This window comes from Rhamphochromis sp. 'chilingali', assembly GCF_963969265.1.
Source record: "Rhamphochromis sp. 'chilingali' genome assembly, chromosome: 4".
In the NCBI taxonomy this organism is placed as follows: Eukaryota; Metazoa; Chordata; class Actinopteri; order Cichliformes; family Cichlidae; genus Rhamphochromis; species Rhamphochromis sp. 'chilingali'.
The window spans coordinates 7,568,437-7,588,544 of NC_137948.1; the positions used below are offsets into that span (position 1 = coordinate 7,568,437).

Sequence of the window (20,108 nt, forward strand, 5' to 3'; positions counted from 1 at the left end):
AGTGTGGGGGGAAAAGGAAGACGGAAATAATAGAAGAGAGAACAGCTGAAAATTTCTCGTAAGTCAACAGAAAACTGATACATAATTTACACAGGGAGAAATTACTATGATAATCACATTCAAACCACAACGTCAAAAATAAATAAATAAGCAACAGGCGTTTTGACAAAGCTGATTGAGGCATGAGTTTTGCATATCAAAGGCTCCTTTTTGCCTTGTGGGAGATTTCACCCACTTTATTTATAACTGACAGAGAGAGGAGGGAGATTGTTCAGTGCAAATCTAAAATTATTTGCTTCTAACTTACATTGTTGTAAACTTATAGAGCAGGTTACACTCTGCAACAATACAACAGCTCTCCCTGCCAGCATATTTTTTTGTTAGTATGGAGTGGTTTTGCATAAATACATTATGGATGCTTACTATGTATTTGCTTTCCATGAACGTCTGTACATTTATATAAAGTACAGAATTACTGGAACAATGTATCTTCTGTGTGACAAATGTATGCCTAGTATTTGCTTACTAAAATAGAAAAGCCAAAGTCAAACTGTGTTTTAGTCAAATGGAAACACAATGTGCATATAAACTGGAGTTAAATTCAACATCATACTGTGAGAATAACCAACAAAAAACAGCTGCAAGTTAAAATCTTATTTGATGGAGCAATGTTTCCGTTTTAGTTTACTGGAGCTAGAGCCAAGGCACAGACCTTCTTTCACAAACAAAAGAATCAGAAATGCAATGAGAAATGGTAATGATGGATTTAGATTTCATCACACTGGGACTTCTTTTATAATCTCAGTGCACAGAAAGAGGATAGATAAGCTAAACTAAATTTGATGTATATGAATTTTGCAACCTTGCTGACCTTTATTTTAGTAAAATTCTACTTGGATGTTTTAGATGACAGCAGTTACCCCTTTCCCCACTGTCCTATCAACTACTTTGAAACCCAAAGAGGGCAAAGGAAATGCACATGCTATGTTTTTCTTTTTAAATACATTTTTTTATTTTGTTAATATAAGTCTTAAATGGAAACCTGAGTGAGTTGTTGTGAGTGTGTTTTGCTATAGGAACATCTATTTGATTTGTTTAACTCTTACTGTCCACGGACAAATGATGAGAATGCCTCACCTCTTTGGCCTTGTTGCGGCTCCTCATGTTTTCAGCAATGTACTTGACGCTCTCGATGGCCTGTTTAATCTCAGGTGACACCACAGAAAAGGCCACGACTGTGTTGATGCTTTGGTGACTCAGCTGACGTGTCATCTTCCCAGGGTCTGGGGTTTCTGGGGTTTCCTTCCCATGCTGGCAAGGGCAGGGGCATTTCTTTCCAGTGCAGCCCTCCATAGTTGAGAGCTTGCTTTCACCAAACTCCAGTGATCCTCCTCCAAACTGTTGGGAATCATAATCAATTAAGATTAACTTATACGCCCTCCTTTATTTCCAAATAGACATTGGCTTGTTTCATATGTAGATATTTAAGTGAGCTAAGCAGTCAAGCATCAACTGATATTAAGGAAGGACTTGTTCCTTTTCACTGAAGCTTAGTGTTCAAGTAGTACAAAAAAACTAACCAAAAAAACAAGAAAACACCCACAAATATTTCCAAAAATGTAGTGTTTTGTTTCTTTTTTTATTTCAAATATTGTATAACAAGACAAAACTGCACATTCTCAATCTTAACTAACTGAAGCTATTTAGTTCATTTAACTACCAAATAAACAAATTGGTACTCTCGTTCCGGGCAGACACGTCTGCTATACTTTTGTTCGTATTTAACAAAATAAAAATGCAGACATAAGTGTACACCTTACTCAATAAATGGGCCACAAGTAGGGGTGACGTGGGACGCAAGTGGCCCGCAGGGTTTGAGACCCCTGAACTAAGCTCTCTTTCCATGATCGGTGACAGAACTGTTTTGTAAGAGTGTAAGGCTTTGTTTGTCACGGAGACCGTGAACTTTGCAGCAGAGCTAACTAAGCATTATTGGACCTGCTACAGAGTCATAACCTGAGTGCAAATAACGGAACGACAGCTGTCACTGACACTGACCTACATCACTTGTGATAAACCGAAACAAAAAAGTTTATCATTAAACTATTTTTGTCGGCTAGGATTAGGGATGGGAATCAAGACACTGTTCTTGTGAAGAACCACTTCCCAGTAGTTTAGTTTATTGGAATTGTTGGTCTGTTTGCCTATTGATCCAGCTTATCGATTCCACTTGCACTGGCCCTGAAATCAGCTGATTTCAGTTCATGTGCCGGAGAACAAAAATATGGACATTACATTTAAATTTTTATTATTTTCATTGCACAAAAGGACAAGAGTTCAACAATAAAGTGGAAACTTCATCCAGAACAGAAACAACCGCATTATGCTGCTAACACAACTTTGGGTCTTTGCAAGCATCTGCACAAACAGCATGCTAACATGAGCAGTCAGGCTGCAGCCTCTGGTTTCTACCTGTTCGTGTTTCTACAGTAGAATCACTGTGACGATCACTTTAAAGTCTCTTTATGCTGGTTTTCATCTTTGCTTTGTGTTGTCAGCTTTGTGTTCATACCTAAAAGATCACGTGTGTCCTCATTAGGACAGGGATTTGTGTTGGTGTGCGGGGCTGTAGCCTGTAGGTTTATATTGTTAATTTGTAATTATGAGATGGTGTATTTCAGATCATTCATCAGTAACATGAAAGTAACGTAACGAGTACCATAACAAATATCTTTCTCCTGAGAGTAATTAAGTAACATACTGCACAACTTTTAAGAAACGTGTTCTGTGTAATACATGACTGTATTGAGTAATGACCCCAACACCAAGGGAAAATACTTCCAATACATTCAACAACCAGATGTTTTGTGAGCAAAACCACTTACCTGCATTAAGCTATTCTTCCGTTTTCTCCCTCCTTTTCCTCCTCCGCCTCCTCCTCCCCCTCCACCTCCTCCTGCCTCCCCACTGCTGTCCAGCCCCCCAACTTTGCTGTTCTCATCAATCGGTCTCCTCATTAGCATAATCCTCGGTAGCACTTTGAGAAACACCGAGCGCACCCAGCCCGGCATAGTGTGGGTCATTGGTGTGCGATAATGTACATTCAGCACAAAAACAGTGATGACAATGCTGAGTGTGACGAAGATCATTGTGAAGAGCAGGTACTCTCCAATGAGCGGGATGACCAGCGATGTGGAGGGGATGGTCTCTGTGATAACAAGTAGGAACACAGTGAGGGAGAGCAGGACGGAGATACAGAGCGTGACCTTCTCTCCACAGTCAGATGGGAGATAGAAAACCAGCACTGTGAGGAAAGAGATGAGGAGGCAGGGGATGATGAGGTTGATGGTATAGAAGAGTGGCAGACGCCGGATGTAGAAGGAGTAGGTGATGTCTGGATAGATCTCCTCACAGCAGTTGTACTTGATGTCATGTTTGTAGCCTGGAGCATCAATGATTTCCCACTCGCCACTTTCCCAGAAGTCTTTCAGGTTCACCTAATACATGGATAAAGATCTTAAAAATCACAAAATCTGAAGAAAAAAAACATATTTAGAATCAACAAGCTATATTAAAAAGGCTCCCTTTTCTGTTAGTATAACCCGCATTATTTTCTTCAGGTAAATATGATGAATGGGGATTTGCAAGAAGTTGCAAACCAATTTTGAATTTAAAAAATGTCATGGAGCCACTGATTATCCACTGGACCTCCCCTAGGTCCAAGCAAAGTGGTTAATGCATGAAACAGTTACATTCTAAATGCTAATCTTAAAATTCACCTGTTTTCTGTATCTGTTTGAATAGCAGATGAATAAATTAAACAAACTTGCTATATCCAGTTACCAATGACTGTTGCATTTTCAGGAAGTTAATTAAAATAAGTGTTTAAGCAGCACCAACTTTTAGTTCCCTATGTGGTCTTCTGCATGCTTGATTTTATATTCCTAATAATGGAACTCACACTGTTTCCTAGATGCTCAGGTCTTTAAAACTCTGTCTTTTTACCAGTGAGCAGAATTTTTTTTTTTGCAGAACTCTTTTTCTAAGGAAATTGTTCCCACATAGACATATTTTAATAGTTTACGCCACTAAAATTTAAAAACAAAAGTATCTATAACTCGAAATTTCAACTTAATTTTCTCAAACTTTTGAGTTAATAACTCAAAATTTCGAGTTAGCGCTGCCAATTAGTAATCTACATAAATGACGTCATTTCGTTGTTACCCGGAAGCTGAAGCCCTCAGCTACAAGTGCTACAGCTAAGCTACCAGTATTACAGCCAGTCATGAATGCACAAATTGCTGATTATTTTTAGTGTGGCTTCACAAATTATGAAATCCTTGTGTTATTAGCTGAATTACATGGTGTTACTATCAGCGAACGTACTCTCGAAAGCGGCAATTTGTTGTGATCTGGTTTTGAGTGCACATTCCACATAGATTACTGATTGGCAGAGCTAACTCGAAATTTCAAGTTACTTTTCTCAAAATTTCGAGTTAATAAGTCGACATTTCAAGAAAAAATCTCGAAATTTTGAGTTAATAACTCGAGTTATGGTTACTTTTTTTTGTGGCGGAAACGGGCTTGCATATAACAGCAACCCATTCTTGACCACCATTAAAACTGTAGTTATTTTATCAGCTTCATCCAAATTTTTTTTAAAAAGAACACATTATAGCAACCATCCCAGATATTTTCCTCAACTAAGGATTTCATTTAAATGATTATTATTTGAGACTCCAGGCTATACTTCTATATGGCCATCATGCCTGAGAAATTACTACTTTGGCCTACAGCAATTTGCCACATATCACTTTTTTGTCGAACCCCATTGAAGTTATGGTTCTCTGACTGTGCCACTGGCTGCAGAAGACATTATACAGCTTGTTTTACAGACCCAATAGAGCTCTTCATTACTTGCAAAGTGACCTTTTGTGTAAAATTGATGGAGGTGCCCTTTAATAAAATAAACAGTGAATTAAAAAAAAAACTAATGGGTTTGAAATGCCTGTTGTATCTAACTGGAATGAAGTCTGTACTAGGCAGAAAGAGATAAAAATGAAATAGATAGTTTATTGTTATACGAGGCTTAAATGCAGTTACAAAGACTGACCTTGGACCCAATAAGTACCAGGTCAATCTTGGCTTTGTCATAAGTCCAGGACCCAAACTTCATAGAGCAGTTCTGATAGTCAAAGGGGAAGTAGGTGATGTCCATTGGGCAAGATGATTTAAAAATTGCTGGAGGAACCCATGTGATAGTTCCATCAAACTTCAGCAAGGCCTTGGTCTTATCCTCCACCAGAAAATCTCCTACAGCACTGTGTAAGACAAACGTGAATGTATAACAAGGCGTACAATGCATTTCCATGGCAAACAGTGCATGAGAACGTAGACGTGTGGTGTGAATAGGACACAGAGGTTAGGTGGAAGGTAGAGATGTCAAACAATGAGAGAATACGCAAGGAGAAAACAAAGGCACAGAAGAAAGGGGAGAAGATAAAACCAGCAGTTATGGAACAAAGGATTATTAGGATTAAATAGTAGAGAACAATAAAGCTGCATTATGTATTATTGTGAAACACAAAACGACCTTTGATTAACAATATGAACCTTTGTTGTAAGTAGAAAGAAGTAATGAGTCTACAATTAACTGAGCTAAAACTGAGAGAATACAATGCAGCACAAACTGACCCTGAACAATAGGGAGTCCCATTAGCATATTTCACGGAATTTTCTGTTGGAAACTCTGAAGGTATAAAAGACATTTGTGCTTCAGAGAATATGGCCATTAATGCAATATTGTAATAAGGCTATTCTCATGCTGAAATGACATAGAGGGTTCTTTGTCAGTGCTTTTTTTAAAATTACCCGCAAGATTCATGAGCAAGGGGAAAATGTTAGGTGTTGCGCAAAAGCGACATTAGCATTCATTTGGAACATCTCTTCTGCTGACTTGTGATAAATACATATCAACAGTTTATTTTTATTTCACTTCTTCACCTTTCACAGTTAGCTGCTCTTCTACCACCATTAGAGCAGCTAAATGATCTGTTTGTTGTTTGGCGTTGGTCAGTACACTGAGTTTAGGAGTTATTTTAACAAAAACATCTGCCTGCTGCTGGAAACAGGGCTGATAAACCTAGGACGAAACCTGCAAACCCACATTAAAATTGCAGGCCAAAACAATGAAGAAGAGGAATATAAAACACTTCTAATATTATACTGAAAAGTCTGAGTGGTTTTACCTCTATGTAAGATCTATTGGTAATAAAACATTTACTAGTACAAGTTTAAAATTTCCAACATATTCTGGTCTGGGTGTAAAGAAACGGACACTTACAAGCAGGAAAATATAAATCACAATAATAATAAATCAATATAATCATTCACCTTTGCATTTTATAAAGAATTCTTTTAAATAGTTATTTTTATTTTGGCCATTATTATGGCTTTAATTGTTATGTTATAATCACTGATTGCATCGCATACTGTTGCCATAACAGAGATCCCAGCTAAGCTATATAATTTATGAGTGTTATGATGTTGACAGCCTCACTTGTTGTAGAGCACAATGTCGGGTCTCCAAATCTTGTTCGATGGGACTCTAATGAACTCAATCCCGTCAAACTCTGCAGGCTTCCATCGGAGCTTGTAGTCATTCCAAATCTGACGGAAGGGAAGGGAAAAACAGTTTTACCAGACTCGGGATTCAACCATCTGCTTTATATTTTGCATTGTGTGCTGCAGACAGTATTAGTCACTGGAGACATCCCCCTTCTTGGGAATATTTTGAAAAACATATTTATACTGCAGGCAGAACTTTCTTTGATCTTTTACAGTAGTGCTAAATAAGGGTATTATAGAGAAAACAAATCTGAAGGCTTTCATTTGCTTCTACATTAGCTCGTGAGTGACATAATAACACTATGTGATATCAACAATAGCCTGCATAAAGAGCAGCGCATAGAGACGGGGCGTATGAATAAATAGCTCCCTGACAGAAATAAAGGAAGAGTGCATTCAACATATCCGTAGGTAGCATTTCATGAGCTGTATATCCATTAGTCTTGGCTATCTGCATGTCATTCAAGATGAATTCATTCATTAGAAAGGCAGATTAATACCCAGTTATGACCTGGAAGCTGTTTAATTAACCACTTCATGCAACACTGCCTTTTTCATTTGAGAGTTTGCATTGTGATTGGCTAACGATGTAATTCATGATAGGCTCAGTTGTGCAGCTTGTTGTGACCGTAAAATTTCAGCATAAAAAATAGAAAGAAGAAGGAAAATATAAGTCTATTTAGCCTCAGTAAACAGGTACAGAGCAGTTTGTTTACAACAATAGGCTTGCCAGTGTAATTATGGTTATATTGTGGCTATGCCACTGGACGTCCAGCGTTCTGGGAAAGCACAGTTTTTTCTCCTCGTCACAATTAAAGGAATAGTGAGAATATTAACCCAAACTATGGTTCAAAGAATGCAAAATGTCTGTGTACTCTATATACTTTTCATGTATTTTCCACACATTTAGCAAATGGGATTACATGTTTGTTTTAAAGAAATATATAATACATTGGCTTAGTTATAAATAGCAACATGTTGTGCCAAACCTATGTTTTTGGATATTTGGGAGATGCTCAGTTGTCTGAATCTTTATTGATTTGTGTTGAGGAAATGAGTAACCATCATAATTACTGATCACTCACTCAAGACTGATTAATATGCAGGTATCATCCTGAAAACTGAGGCTTTTTCAGGGCAGACCAAGTCAAAGATGTTATCACTGCTTAATTAGGAAATAGGTTTTATTATTTGCTCTACTTGTTTCATTGCCTACTTAATAAACTTAAAGGAGAAATGCTATTTGTTCATTTTGATGCATATTTAACTCAACATGTATTTCACTGTTTATTTATTTGTTTAGAGTTAGATTTTTTAATAGACTGATGGCATCTCTAGTCTTTGATAGAAGCTTACTTTGAACCATGAGGTTAAGCCCGTGTGCCCACCTGAATGTGTCTACATATCTACAGTACTCAAAGAACCTGTATGTATATGTATTACATTAAAGTTTTCCTCCCACTTACATAAAGTAGTCAGTGGAGCTAGATTTCAAAGAGTACACAGCTAGGATGTTTAAAAATATTGTGTTAAGGCTATTGAATAAAGAATCCCCTGCAGTCAAACTGCAGAACAGTTGCAATAAATACATCAAGGGGCAGATTTCTAAAGTGGCTTCCACTGTAAACCCACTGCTGTGATCCAGTGTCTTTGTCAGTGATTGTGGTGTTGGCACTGCTTGTCATTAGCAAGGACTTGTTGTAAACAAAACAGCCACGCCATTACAAACAATATATGAGATTGTACTATACAGGCATTTCAATATATTTTAATTGGAAAGCTCGGGGATAGCAGCACCACTGAATCACATCAGATTCTACAAAATGTTTGGCTTTGTAGAGCAATTAGCCACCAATTTAAGAAAGATAAAAATAAATCAATAATGCTTACAAGAAGTATTTGTAATCTTTTAAGCACAGATTAATAGTGGAGGGAAAAGGGAAGAGGAAACAAAATGTTATCAACGAGGTGAAAGAGAGAAAATGTTATTGGTTGGCAATGTGAGGTCAAGAGTTCAGGGTCTGTAGCTATAGATCTGCTGAGCTGCAGAGCGTGACTAGCAATAATGCTAACATTGATCACTGGGCTGATTCCATTTCCGTGTTTATGTGAGCTGTCTTTGTTTTCTTATCCACTCGTGTTCTCCTGTTTATTCCAACTAAATGTAACATTAAGTCACAGCTAAAAGACAGACTGCAGCATCCCATACTGCTTAGTACGTGTAAACAATGTGTTAGAACATATGAACCTCGTCGGGCTTCACTTACCCGGCTCTTTGCAGACCTCAACTGTAAGGTAGGTCAGTGAAATTGTTAATGCATGCTGTGTGTGATGTGTTTATCTGTGTTTGTGTGTGTACATGGTTACTCACATGCCTGAGCCATAAATTTGTTTCCATGATTTGATTCACCTCATCCTGCAGAGACAGAGTAGGAAAAGAGCTCATTAGCCAGCAGATGTGGGTGTGTTTGTGTCTGTCTGCTTGTGCATGTGTGAGACAGACTGTGTTGGTGCTTCAGCCTACTGGAGGGACTACAAGAAATGTGCACATCTTAGTCCTCTGTTATATATGATTAACCGAGAGGATCAATAGTGAGCAAGTTCCTAATAAATGAAAAGGTTACATAGTTTACATCCTCTACGCCTTGTCCTTATTCAGTTCTGATTTGCAGTCTTAATGTTTTTACATTATACAGAATCGACTTAAAGAACTTTGTAAAAGCCATGTCTTGAAGACAAACAGACAGGTGAAAATGTGTGCATAAACACACACATAATGACACATTCATGCAGTGCCACCACACCCTGACATTCACATCCAGGCGCTCACCTTTAAATTAATCTCACCTCGCTGAGCAAGCAGATAGAGGTACCTCACAATCCAGTCTGGAAAAAGGCCCCTGCTGGCAATTTCCTCTTAATCTCAGGATTTCCACTCTGAGGTGAAAACCTCTTTTCACTGGGGATTGCACAGCACCCCCACCTCCATCACCAGTTTTGAACTTAACATTGCCAAAGCACAGCAGCATTGTATAAAAACACTGTGAGGCATTTTTGGAATCTGTGAAATTGAACAGACTAAATAAAGTCTGCATTCACTTTACGCTTTCACTTCTCTCGTTCCACGGCTTATCTTCTTGCTCTTCAGTTTCAAAGGTAGGAAATGTGATCAAGATGTTCTTGGAATGACAACTCACTGTTCACACAGACTATCATAAAATGTTGAGAAGTTGCTATGAGTGACAAATGCATAGATACATTTGGACAAATACATAAAACAAGACAGTTGCAGAATGTAGAAAAATGCTTAAAACACTTTCAGCATTACATTACAGTCTTTAAAAACCCGTGTGTGTGTGTGTGTGTGTGTGTGTGTGTGTGTGTGTGTGTGTGTGTGTGTGTGTGTGTGTGTGTGTGTGTGTGTGTGTGTGTGTGTGCATAAAGCTTACAACTTTAACCAGCTGGGAGATGGAGACCTCAAACTCCACAGTGACTGGGTCAGAGACATTCTCCACTGGTCTGATGAACTGATTATATCGTCTAAACAGCTTCCTGAAAAGTCGGTCCTCAGCCTTTGATGAGAGGCAGTCTGAGGGTGAAACAAAGATGTAACAGGAGAAATTCATCTAAGATAGGGATTTTAAAAAAAACACTGAGAACGCAACAAAGAAGGAACTAAAATAAAATAGAAAAGAAAAATGATATATATATATCAGACTCTTCTGAAATTCAACGCACCAAACATCAATAAGTCTTTTCAGTTTATAAAATTTATGAAGAACTCTCTTTAGATTACAACTTTTCTGCTTAGATCATCATAGTAAAGAAAGTGCTTTGAACAAGTCTGTGCCGTGAGATAACCTTTAGGGTGCTTTTCAGTATGTTTGAAATGATGAAAATTGAAGAATGATAAGTAAGGAAGCCAAGAGCAGTAATGTCAAGTTTCAATTCTGGCATGCTGCAAAAAAAACATAATAATAATGATGATGATAATTACAACAAAACATGTTGTTTTTCTAGTTTATTTGGATTTTTTTTTTATTTCCTTTACATTTCTTTCTGATCATTTCTTTAACTGAAAATCTGCAAAAGAGGAAAATAAGGTCATCATTTCATTGAGGACACAGTTGCCTCACACCCACCTTCCACCTTAACCTCTTGAGCAACATTTGCAGTCTCACTGCTTCTGTTCATTTCTCAACACCTTCTTTCTGGACTGCCTAAAATCTTACTAGACCTGTTATTGTTTAGCTCAGTCACTGTTCATCTGTCTGACCCAAGACTCCGCAGTTCCAGTTCAGAATCCACTGTAATCCAGGTGTGTGGCACCAGTTGGCAGACAGAGTGAACAGCTACCTGCTACAATGTAGCTACCTAGTAGCATTGTTTCCTGTGGTTTCTTGAAAGACAACGTACTTATGTACATATCAGTATTTCCTGTAGGTTAGCTACAGCTGAGCCCTGAAGTCATGGATAATGCATAGTGGAGTTTCAAGCTTTGCAGTGCAACACGGTGACAGTGGATTTAGCATGCTTCAGTACAGTCTAAACAGGTATTGTTGAAAATCCATTGACTTGACATGAATCTAGTAATGAACTAAGCACCGCAGTAATTCATCATGAGGGAAGAATATTTTACTTCTGCCTGTTTGCATAGAACTGTGGACGGGTGTTACCATACTGAAGACAGCATGGAATATAAACTAAGTTAAACTCAAATAAACATGTGATATCTAAATGTAAATAAATCACTGTGACATGCATGTCCTCTTCTCTTCTCCTGAATAATGGTAACTATAGTTTGGTAGGTGTTGGAAGCTGTCAGTGTTCACCCATATGAGAGCATGAGTTATTATAATTTATCTATATATAGGTGTTTGTCAGGACTGCAGCTTAAGGGGTGTGTACGTAACCAAAATATGAAGAGCTTATTTACTTCCAGGAAGGAACCTTGAAGGCTTCAGGCCAAGTATCTGTCTATTTAGTGGGAAATGCACAGCAAGCTATTTTAACATAGTGCAGAGGAGCTGCAGACTGCAGCCTGAGGACAGGAGATGAGGTGCTGAAAGTTTTTTGTGTGTGAGGAGTGAGGGGAGCTGCTATTTCTTTAAGCTTGTTCCCCATTCAGGATTCAGATTTCAAACTTTTGGCTTCACTGTGGGGTAACGTGAAAACTCTGGACTCTCATGGAGTGTCCAAAACACACATGCCAGTATCATGGGAAGTGATGTCAGTACAGAAGTACCTTAAACCTGCATTCCTAATAATGGTCACCATGGGCAATTACTGTGGTTGCAAAAAGACTTCTGGTCCTATGCAAAATAGAAAAAGGATTTCTGACTTGACCTCTATTAACACTTGTTATTACACAAGTATGTCATTACAGTAGCCAGTGAACGTGTAGCTTTACAGTCAGATTCCACTGCTCTTATGTCACATCTGATTTCTGATTCTAAAACACCAAGAAATATCAAAACAGGACATTACAAATCAGTGGAACACATCACAGCAGCAGTTAACAACTACTTGGTACAGGTCTATGTGGCATACCATCTATGTGGACTCTCCTGGATACTAGTAACAACAGTATAATTGCACTATATATTGCCTCTTATCTTATAAGTTAAGGTTATAACGCTAACCAGAACTGCCACAAAATAAAAACACCTTAAAATTATTGCAGCATTTAGGACCAGCTGACCAACTGTCCAAAAATCATTAGCCATTGCTGCATCTTCACCAAGTGAAACACTGGGTGAGTTTTATTGTGAGGTCACAGGAAAATATTTGACACCACAATCCATAATTACAAGTAATAGCAGCTGTTGATTTTATGTACAAAAACAAACAAGTTGTTAAGGTGGTTTAGAAGAGAATAATTGATGAACGGGAATGGAAGAAGGTTATGAGCCAGGTTAACAACTTTCCTGTGCCATCACAGCAAAGCTGCTTAGCTGTGCTGTTGGCACAGAGTTACTGGCATGAGACAAAGTCAGATCACATTTGTTCTTGGCGTGATGAAAAGAGACCAAATATTGAATGAACATAAATGTGTCTGGTTGTGCTATAAACAGAAACACTAGTTGTGTCTGTTTTAGTCCAGGCTCAAGAAGTGTTTGTTTCCTCCAGGATTCTGTGACTATTAGACCACATTTACTGTTACCACCAGCAACTACATCCATCGCCTAATCCAGCAGAGCTAGAATCTTCAATATTACATTTGATCTAGAATTTATTCTAAAGAAGACTGAAACTACATTCAGGACCAAGATAAATCAGTTACTGGGGTTGTGTAAGCTGTGCAAGTTTTCAAAGTGAGCTGTATCAAAGCAATACGTTTAAAGTTCCCCACACAGCTTGCTGCCTTGAAGCCAACTGAGTCACATCATTTACACTCCTGCAGTTTGTGAGGATGATCACCCACTTTTCATCCTTCAAGACCCCCCAGTGCTCTTGGAGTTGTCACGCAGAAATCCCGCTCACGCTCCCCATCACGCTCTATAAATATATCTAGATCAATACCACATTCGTCTCTGCAGGGCAGCTTGAATGGAGGAGAGAAGATGCAGGACAGAGTATTTTGCAAGGAGAATGAGGACACAAAATAAGGGACAAAAGAAACAGCTAAAACAGCAGGTACACAAAAACACAACAATTAAGAGACAGAAGACAAAGTGACATCTAATGTTCAGGAGAACTTCTTCACCTCAAAGACACAAGCAGATTTTACCTTCGGGTGTTTCATTATTTATTTCCCAAACTTTTTTGTTTTTTGTTTTAATAAACGCTATTCTTACTTGACTAACAGCAGTCAAATTGAGTTTGGGATACATGAGAGCAAAATGTTTTAATTAAAACGGACTTCTTTGGAGAAGTCCTTGAAATCCTGATGATGAAATATTGCTGACCCTATTACATCAAGATGCTTCGCTCAAAGGCAGAAGTCTTTATGCACAGAACAATGACACCAGAAACATAGCTTGTGTTGAACTTCTGATGACAGCCCTCTAGAGAAAACAACAAGAGAGGAAAAAAGGAAAGAAACACCAAGACAAGAAGTGGAGGGAGAGAAGAAGGGAGTAAGGGAGAGGAGAGACAGACTGGAAGCAAAGCCTTCTTGAGATGTCACTCAGAAGATTATGACTCCAGACTTCATAGCCTGCTGTCTGGTAGCTACTTAGCATGTGCTAATGCTGTGCTAAATAGAGTTTAAAGGGAGTATGGTAACAGACACTTCACATCTGATCCAAAAAAGGAAACAGTCCGTTGCACAATGACTATATTTTTCAGGATACAAGCGATAGACTGAAAAAGACAAAACAGAAAAGAATGAAATTTGAATTAAAATATAAAAGAAATGAAGTAGAAAAAAATGTTTGACTAAAACGAGCTGTCACGGTGCTTCATCTACTTGTTAGTATAATTACAAAGACAGAGCTGCTCCCTGCTACACGTCCACTGACTAAACCAATTCTTTGATCAAAACCTGGCATTTATACACACACTCGCTCTCTCTCACAAACACACACATATGTATGCCTACATTTAGCTTGGTCAGATGCACTCCCCATTGAGACTTTAAAAAAAACATGTTAAAGTGAAATGATCTACTCACTTTGATCTGTATTTATCACATTTACCCTCACTTGCCAATTATTAGTCCACCAGTCAGAACTTCCCAATTTTTAATGGACACTTTCATCATAGTAGGATTAATGCATCAAATTGGGTAAAGAGTGGGAAAAAATAATTATGTAGATAGGAACATATTTCACACACTTGTGAAAATTAAAATGAGATTTGTGAAAAGGTGCATAAGAACAGAATCACGGTCACACATGCGACTTTCTCTGTACTCAAAACTCTAACTAGATTCTTAGGTTTTGCTGTTGATAGTTCATTAAGCTCTCTCTCATATCTTACCAAGCACATGAGTCTGTCAAGCTTAGCTTCATCCCCAAATATGGATGTGCTGTATATAGAGCTATACTAAAGAACAGCATTTAAAAAAAAGAAGAAGAAAGATTGAGTAAGGCGTTAATCCCTAGCAGTTACACTAGAATTGTAATTTTAGCATGATTGGAGCTGAAGGAACTGTTAGCATAACTAAAAATACGTTATGATGTGCAATTCGTCAAATCCGTCTTTTGTTTATCAGGACACCTTTTTTTTGGATTTGATTAATCTATATGTTTTTCAACTATCCTACAAACTGTACTTCTGGTTTGGACCCAGGAACTGTCAATCACTGCTGCTTATTTTGGACTCCATATAACATAAAATCCCTCAGGGGATATGCCAGGGATGGTATGAAGGATGGGATTTTGATGATTTAGGGACAATGTGTTGATTTTAAGCATTCTGTAGTTAGGATTATTCCCTTAATATCCATCCATCCATCCATTTTCTATAGAAGTCTGTGGTCCCCACATGCTTCAAAAGATCCACCATCATCCCTGTGCCCAAGAACAGCAAACCCTCATCCCTGAACGATTACCGGCCAGTTGCACTGACCTCGGTAGTAATGAAAGTGTTTGAGAGGCTGCTGAAGAACATCATCTCCTCCTCCATCCCAGACACCACAGATCCGCTGCAGTTCGCCTACAGATCCAACAGATCCACAGAGGATGCCATCGCCCACGTCCTACACACCACTCTCAGCCACGTGGACAAGAAACAGGGTAACTATGTGCGAATGCTGTTTGTTGATTACAGTTCAGCGTTTAACACAATAGTGCCCTGCAGACTGTTCACAAAGCTCAGGGATCTGGGACTTAACAGCCGTCTGTGTGCATGGGTGTTGGACTTCCTCACTGGCAGAACTCAGGTGGTGAGGGTGGGCAGGTGCTTCTCCAACAGCATCACCATCAACACAGGAGCACCTCAGGGATGTGTCCTCTCGCCACTGCTCTACTCCCTCTACACTTCAGACTGTGTGGCCACCCATGGCTCCAACACCATTGTGAAGTTTGCTGACGACACAGTGGTGTTGGGTGCCATCTCCAACAACGATGAGGCGGCCTACATGGATGAAGTGAAGAATCTGGCATCGTGGTGCCAGGACAACCACCTCCAGCTGAACGTCGGCAAGACCAAGGAGCTGGTGGTGGACTTCAGAAGGAGTCAGCACAGAGACTACAAGCCCATTATCATCAATGGAGCTCCAGTGGAGAGGGTGCAGTCCTTCAAGTATCTTGGTGTCCACATCTCCTCAGACCTGACATGGGCTGCCCACATTCAGGTCCAGACCAAAAAGGCTAGGCAGCGCCTGTATCACCTACGACAACTGAGGAAGTTCAGGGTCTCTCCAAAGATCCTCAGGATTTTCTATACAGGCGCTGTGGAGAGCATCCTCACACAGAACATGACATCGTGGTTTGGGAACAGCTGTGTGAAGGACCAAAAAGCTCTCCAGAGAGTGATCCGTACAGCAGAACGCTGCTGCAGGATTGCTCTCCCCCCGCTTCAGGACACCTACACCAGGAGATGCCGGCCTAGAGCAGCGCAGATACTGAAGGACCCGTCCCATCCTGGCAACAAACTGTTCCAACTTCTGCAATCTGGTAGAAGGTTCCGCATCTTCCGGGCAAGGACAGAGAGACTCAAGAGGAGCTTCTATCCCCAAGCCATCCGTGCCCTAAACACACACACCCGCCCTCCCACATCCTCTATAATTGACAGACAGGACTCTTCCAGACACTAAACCAAGGCACAATGTACATTTCAATTCCTTTAATTTAAAATATGTTTATATTGTCTATCCTGTAAAATAGTCAGATGTCTATTCATATTACAGTTTTTCTCGATTGCTTAAACACTGTAACCAGGCCTCTAAACTAAAATTTCAAAACCGTAACGCTATTGTTCAAAAAGCTCACCCATTTCCCTGAACTATAAACACTATTCCCTGCTTTGACACATGACTCAAATTTGGTGAACTGTTACTGCAAAACTCTACACACAAATCCCTACATTTTACAGTGCTTACACCATGTAGTCATTTAGAAAGCACTAGCATGCAATAATGTTAACTTACAGTTTTTTCTGAATGCTCAAACCCTAACTGTGATTCCTGTAGCACAATCTCTAAAACTATTCAGACTTATAGCAAAACCACTCACTGAGTTTGCAAAACTAAAAGCACAAAAACTGCTTTGCACTCAGTTTGCAATTTTGTAACACACACTTTGCAAAACTGTAGGCACAATTCACTGCACAACACTCAATTACCAAATTTCCAACACACTCCTAGCAAAAGTATACACATGTATGGCTATCATTAACACTAATTTGCCAACTGTCTGGCACACTTTCACATGTGAAAACTTTTTTAGATAATTAGTTCACTTTGCAATCAGCCTAAGCACTATAATACAGGTAAGCTGTGTGTGCGGAGTACAATGGAGGGAGCAGAAAGAGTGAGAAGTAGAGGAGGCCGAGGAAGAGGACGTGGAGGTGAAGAAGTAGGATGAAGAGGACGACAAGGACAAGGAGGAGCAAGAGGAAGACGAGGAGGGGGGAGAGGAAGATGAGGAGGGGGGAGAGGAAGGGTAAGAAGAGTAAGAAATAGAATTGCTGATGACATCAGAGCTACAATAGTGGACCATGTAATCAACCGTGGAATGACCCTGAGGGTAGCTGGCCAACGGGTCCAGCCTAACTCGAGCCGCTACACTGTAGCAAGCACCATAAGGACATCTTGAAATGAGAATCGGTGAGTACAGTCACTTCGCACAAAGATTTGTAGCACTGCCATATGCCAATGAGAAACACACCAATACCATTGATGTAAAAATACTGAAATTGTTACTTTACAGAATTGCTAGATGACCAGATGCTGGGGCAGAGGAAGCATGTTCACTGCAGACCAAGTAACCCATATAGTCATTATGGCGACTGCAAATAATCCTATACTTGGAAATAAACACTTGTGTTTGTTTTGATGTACTTGAAGTTTGGATCCCTCTATGCTTATGGATCTATGACAGAAGTATGAGCTCAAACTGACATAGCCTACCTTGTGCACAGAGAAAGCAAAAGCCAGATGTGTTTTGTATTCATACCATCAGTGTGCAGTTGGCGCATTGTGTGCTTAGTAGATGATGGCTTGTGTGTACTGTTTGATACGGAAACACCATTTTTACGAAGGTGTGAAGAGTTAATCTAGCTGTGTTTGCTTTTACAAGAGAACTACAATGTTTTGATTATTGGGTGACAGGTTTTCTTATTTGTGTGAAGAGTTTTGCAAAATTAGCCAATAGTTACAAAAAATGTGCTTAAGCAATCAGAAAAAACTGTAAGTCAGCATAGCTTGAGCTCAATTAGCACACAATTAACCAGGTGGAAACACTAGGAGTCAAAATTTAGCACACACCAATCAGAACCTGCGATGGATAGATAAAAGGGCCAAAGTCAGCTCATTCAGGTTTGAAACAATGGATCCAAAGAGATGCAAAGGAAGAGGACGTGGTGGAGAAAGAGGACGTGGTGAAGGAGGAGGACGTGGTGGAGGAAGAGGACATGGTGAAAGAGGAGGACGTGGTGGAAGAGGAGGAGGAGGAGGTCTAGGACAACAGGAAGGTGGTGGAGGAGGAGGGAGAGGTGGAGGAGGAGGAGGACGTGGTGAAGGAGGTGGAGGTGGAGAACGACGGCGACAAGGAAGGGGAAGAGCAAGGGCAAGAAGACAGTCAGTCTCGGATGAAATTCGAGCCACTTTAGTTGACCATGTCCTTGTCCATGGGATGACTATGAGGGAGGCTGGGCAACGAGTACAACCAAATTTGAGTCGCTTCACTGTTGCCTCCATCATCAGAACCTTCAGGGAGGAAAACAGGTAGGTGTACTTGCAGTAAGACTGCTTTGTACAGTAACGTTTAAGTTACTGAACTTATGTGTCTTGAGTTTCAGTATGTTTCCATTATTTGCCTGTAAAATGAATGTGTGACAGTTACAGTAATGAGTGCTTCTATTTTTGTAGGACACAGAGACGACCACCTGGTGGAGGCAGGTTAAGGCTTTTGTCGGAGGAGCAAGAGAGGGAACTTGTAAACATGGTAATTGCAAATAATGTAATCCGCCTGCAAGAGATTCAAAGGAGAGTGATTGAGGATGATCATCTTTTTCGAGGCATAAATGCCATCAGCCTCTCCACAATTGACCGCATCCTCCGAAAGAATCAATTCCGGATGAAACAGGCATACCGAGTCCCTTTCGAACGAAACTCTGACAGAGTGAAAAACCAACGTGTGGAATATGTTCAGGTATGAGTTTTGATACTGTATAAAGTATTGTGTACCATCACAGCATGGCAGTTTATGCTGCCATTTCAGCACTCTTGAACTGTGGTTCAGGGTACCGACTGACTCTACTGTGTTATGTGTCTTGCAGAGAATCTTTGAGATTGAAGGACGGCCTGTTCCCCATGAAATAATCTTTGTGGATGAGGCAGGTTTTAACCTGACCAAAAGAAGGAAAAGGGGGAGGAACATAATTGGCCATCGGGCTATTGTAAATGTCCCTGGTCAGCGTGGGGGGAATGTCACTATGTGCGCAGCCATCAGCCAACGAGGGGTACTCCACCACCATGCCGTACTAGGACCCTATAACACTATGCTTCTCCTTGCTTTTCTTGATGGTTTAAGACAACATATGTTCCAGCTGGACTACAGGGAACCAGCACAGCCAGAGCAGCCTCACTACGTTGTTGTGTGGGATAACGTCAGCTTCCATCGCGCTGCTCTGGTTCGTGACTGGTTTACCAATAACCCAAGGTTTTCTAATATCTTTCTGCCTGCATACTCTCCCTTTCTAAACCCGATAGAGGAGTTATTTTCGGCATGGCGGTGGAAAGTGTATGACCGAGAACCTTATGTCCGTGTTCACCTCCTTCAGGCCATGGAAGAGGCCTGCCTAGACATATCAGTAGATGCATGCCAGGGGTGGATCAGGCATGCAAGAGGATTTTACCCCCGCTGCCTGGCTGGGGCCAATATAGCCTGTGATGTGGATGAGATTCTCTGGCCTGACCCAGACCAAAGACAAGATGCTGAGGTGGGATAATGTTTCTGGTGTGTGTTGTACTGTATAGTACATGAATGACAATGTGCCACTGTACATACATTGGTTGCGTCTTTTGTGTTTATCATGTGACAAGGGTTTTGAAGGGGAGAACCATAAGCAACCTATTTGTTTTGGAACTATTGTTTTGAATTAATTGTACCAGTGTGCAAAACTCTATTGTAGTGTGTGTGTTTTTGAGGGCTTGTGTTTGATGTCTGAGGGCAAAGTTTGGTTTTTCAGCAGGAGTGAATAGTTTTGGGTGTAGAGCTTCATTTTGACCTGGAAATAGGATGTTTGGGAAATTGAGTGAGATGTTATGGATTTGTGTTTACTGTTGTGAGGATATGAGGCGTAGTTTCAAGAAATGTGTTTTAGCAATCGAGAAAAACTGTAATGTACAGAATTCACCTGCTTGCTGCTAC

General features: G+C 40.0%; 2 protein-coding genes across 2 annotated transcripts in view; one reads left to right on the forward strand and one right to left on the reverse strand.

Moving 5' to 3' along the window:
- Window positions 1–20,108, reverse strand: part of LOC308395405 (neuronal acetylcholine receptor subunit alpha-3-like) — a gene marked incomplete at its 5' end in the record, with an annotated part of 33,888 nt that overhangs the window by 471 nt on the left and 13,309 nt on the right. The window contains 6 exons of the mRNA XM_080880248.1: window positions 1,138–1,398; window positions 2,886–3,497; window positions 5,114–5,321; window positions 6,560–6,669; window positions 8,999–9,043; window positions 10,077–10,216. Coding sequence (XP_080736374.1) covers window positions 1,138–1,398; window positions 2,886–3,497; window positions 5,114–5,321; window positions 6,560–6,669; window positions 8,999–9,043; window positions 10,077–10,216 — 1,376 coding nt within the window. The remainder of the gene's footprint in view (window positions 1–1,137; window positions 1,399–2,885; window positions 3,498–5,113; window positions 5,322–6,559; window positions 6,670–8,998; window positions 9,044–10,076; window positions 10,217–20,108) is intronic.
- Window positions 17,945–20,051, forward strand: LOC308395645 (uncharacterized protein). Its single transcript, XM_080880560.1, has 3 exons — window positions 17,945–18,460; window positions 18,605–18,887; window positions 19,015–20,051. The coding sequence occupies exons 1-3, from the start codon at window positions 18,063–18,065 to the stop codon at window positions 19,684–19,686; spliced, it is 1,353 nt and encodes a 450-aa protein (XP_080736686.1). The 5' UTR covers window positions 17,945–18,062; the 3' UTR covers window positions 19,687–20,051.

Coding starts and splice junctions, on each gene's coding strand:
- LOC308395645 (XM_080880560.1), top strand. CDS start 18,063: ATGGATCCAAAGAGATGCAAAGGAAGAGGACGTGGTGGAGAAAGAGGA. Junction 18,461..18,604: donor ACCTTCAGGGAGGAAAACAG/GTAGGTGTACTT, acceptor CTATTTTTGTAG/GACACAGAGACGACCACCTG. Junction 18,888..19,014: donor AACGTGTGGAATATGTTCAG/GTATGAGTTTTG, acceptor TGTGTCTTGCAG/AGAATCTTTGAGATTGAAGG.